Source organism: Triticum urartu, unplaced genomic scaffold (assembly GCF_003073215.2).
Source record: "Triticum urartu cultivar G1812 unplaced genomic scaffold, Tu2.1 TuUngrouped_contig_7879, whole genome shotgun sequence".
NCBI lineage: Eukaryota > Viridiplantae > Streptophyta > Magnoliopsida > Poales > Poaceae > Triticum > Triticum urartu.
The window spans coordinates 7199-10675 of NW_024118766.1; the positions used below are offsets into that span (position 1 = coordinate 7199).

The window sequence follows — 3477 nt, forward strand, 5'->3', positions numbered from 1 at the left end:
CAACACACCAGCTCCACATTAGATGAATGACATATACACCACACCGACTGCACATTTTCATATTATCCATAGCACCCACCACAACACAAAAATCACAGGCCTTTTTCTTGCACAGCAAATGTTCAAGCACACCCACATGACAACAATAATAATCATCAGAAAATAAAGTGCTTTCGCACAAGGGTACAAAAAAATTTCCACCAGTGAAAGCTTGAACCGGCCAAACACTATTGTTCTCTAACACACATAGGAACTTATAGCAATTGGTCATTTGAACAAATAGCAATAGAAATAAGAAATGTGTACACCGATACAACTTTGCATCATCAAAATCTAGAGTTAGAAGACATATACATATGATGAGGTTTCTTGATGGAAAAATATGCATATGATGCGCATGTAGCAGCAGACAATCTGGTTTCGGTGTGCATTAAAAAATCTTCACAATAAAACTTCAGTGAGAAGACAAAGGCTACATTTACTGAATCTGCAATAGTAATTAACAAAGAATTAATCTGCATGAACAACGACAAGCCTGAAGCTCATCAATACATAGAAATATCTAACACTACCACAAGATTTAGAAAGATGTGTAGACACACAAAAGTTGCCACCATAGCATATGAAGTCACAAAACTTTCCACAAAGTTTCACATGTTGTACAGGCACACAAGCTTCATAGCGACCACCTGTTGGCATACTTTCCATATATTGCTATTTGACTCAAGGTTGTGTACTGGTCATAAGAGGTAAGCTGCACTACTTGTATTTTTTCCAGTAAAAGAAATTATGAAGATACCTCTAGTAATGTAAGATTTGCTGAGCCAAATGCCCATTGCATTGCTACAGAAAATATTGATTATTTTCTTTTTCCTTAGTGGTGTCACTGCCTTCAGATTAAAATGTAGGAGGAACATGGACATGGACATGCACGGTTCTGCATGTTGAACTCCTAGCAATCTCACGCCTCTGCAAGCCATTGAGCAGCTGAGAGGAGGGAGCTGCTCCACCGGCCACTGTGTATTGTGACGCTGGGCTACTAGAGCTATGCATGGATAGGCTCGATGGTGAGTGCACAGGGGTGGTGGAAGAACAGGTAGGGCCTCCGGCGATGCCCGGAGCTGGCACAAGGCGCATCGGCCTTCTTCGACCGATGCTCCGTTGGCTGATGCCAGAAGTAGAACTTCCTGGCCTTCCAAACTAGTACTGAAGACAAGTACCAAAGAAAAACATGCATCGGTATTTAGAAGGCGTACAAGGGCTACACACTGCCGTGAGGTACCAAAAAACACAATAGTTTGTGCATCTTTTAACACAATGACATTTTATGGAACTACTTCTGCATTTAGACATCCTATGCTCTCATACAGATTAACACAACATCTTGTGTGCTAGAAAGAACATAGTAACATAAGTGAGTGAAATGCATTTTTTCCTCTTTTAGGAATAAGCACAAATACCTTCGGGGCACAAATGCTAGCCATCAATAGTAGCTCAAAAGGCTATTTCTTCCTGAAAGAATTCTTCAAATTCTAAAACTAAGAGTATTTTCAATTGAACTTGCCTGGAAGTAAAACTTGTACTCTAGTTCCAGTACAAGTATCATGCATATAGTCTGTAAATAAATAAAAAAGATGCAGAATTTACAGAAGAAAAGGTTAAAATAGAAGTTGAAACAACAAAGAAACTATGAAGCAAATAGCATCAGTGATCTTCTAACTGAAGCATCATACTGTACTGATATTTTTTGTCAATGAACTTTTGCAATATAGGTACTAGAACTCACTGATGCTATTTACTCTTCATTTTTTAATGGCATTTTAAGTACATGCCGAACATCAGTTTTTTTAAACACATCCACAGTTGAAATGGATCAGTACATGATGAACAATGTCAGTTTTCAGAAGCAAAACTTGCACTGAATCGGTTAAACTTCTTTTTTGCTGAGCTACTAATTTTTTAATATATAGCCACACTATTTTTTTGAACACACACATTGAACCGTTGGGGTTCTTAATGAGCTGATGATAGAAAACACGTTGAACTCAAATTTGGGCTTACATAACTACCAAATGTTTTGGGTTCTTCTATGAACCTTTTTGTTATCTTTTCCTGAACTCCAAACCACAATTACAATTACAATACACACATGCACTACACAACAGTGTGTATTTTTTACTGTCCATAACAACAAATTAACCAAAAACAACTAATTTATTAAGGAAACAGTTTTTAAACTTGGGTTGAGCTTCGTTTCTTCAGATTTTTGAACTCCTGCAGCAGGTATACCTGAACTTGCGTGACACATTTTGATTTAGTTCAAAGCAGCTGATTTTTTAACTCCTGCGGCTAACATACTTTTGTTGCTCAACAACAAAACAGAGCTTGATTTATATCAGCAAAGCAAAAAGTTGGCTGGAGATTTTGTTCCTCGCATCTAGACAAATTTAAAAGTTATAACAAGAGATATTCTGTCAGACGCAGAGCTTTTTAGTTACCCTGGTGATGAAATAGTAAGCCGGCTGGACTGAAAATCGCAGCAAACATGAACTGAAGATCGCTTAGCTCTTTCCTGCTGCCTCCTCCTGCAATTGAAAATTATTGCCATGTTAGAACTGAGGACCGAGGTAAATTTTTGGTGAAAGCCTGGCACAAATCACTTGACACAGACAAGCACATACCTCGCCCTTGTCCTCATGTATGGTCTGCACTTTGGGGTGTTTTTTGTGACGGCCATGAGTGGTGGCTGTGAACGGCCTGTGGTGGTGGCTGTGGACGGCCAGCGTCGTCATGTGAGTCTGGTGGGCCTAAATGCATTACATGAAAAGGGAAAGGGCCTCTATCCTTCCGTGCAGGCAAGTCTGAACTGATACAAACTTCTTTTTGCCTAGCTACTAAATTTTTTTATATATAGCCAGCTATTTTTTTTAACACACACATTGAACCGTTTCTGGGGTTCTTAACGAGCTGATGATAGAAAACATGTTGAACTGAACTTTGGGCTTCCAGAAACTACCGAATGTTTTTGGGTTCTTTTATGTACCTTTTTGTTATATTTTTCTCAACTCCAAGCCACAATTACAATCACAGTACACACATGTACTACAGAATTAACCAAAACAACTAATTTATGAAAGAAACAGTTTCTGAACTTGGTTTGAGATTTGTTTCTTCAGATTTTTGAACTTGTGCAGAAGGTATGCCTGAACTTGCGTGAATGACAAAAATGACACATAGTTTGTTCTGCTTTTTCATAAGATGAATTGAAAACATAAAATGGAGTACCTCCACGGAGCATCTCGACGAATTGGAGCTTGTGCATACCAGGAGGAGGAGGAGCAGCTGATGGAGCATCTCAAAGACGGCGCCGCGCATCCACCACGATGGTGCAGCCGGAGTTGCGCCATCCAGGGGCTGCTCGACGACGCGCTGGGGGAGGGGGCCGGCGGTGGCGCGCTAGGGTAGATGGGGAAGTCG

General features: G+C 39.9%; 1 protein-coding gene across 1 annotated transcript; it reads right to left on the minus strand.

Annotated features, from left to right (window-relative positions):
* Window positions 1–211: 211 nt before the first annotated feature.
* LOC125531698 (forkhead box protein D4-like 3) lies at window positions 212–3477 on the minus strand (the record flags this gene model as incomplete). The annotated part of the gene is given in 3 exon segments (XM_048696011.1): window positions 212–487; window positions 2499–2585; window positions 3325–3477. Coding segments are annotated over 3 exon segments (286 nt in total), but the record flags the coding sequence as incomplete, so codon positions are not given.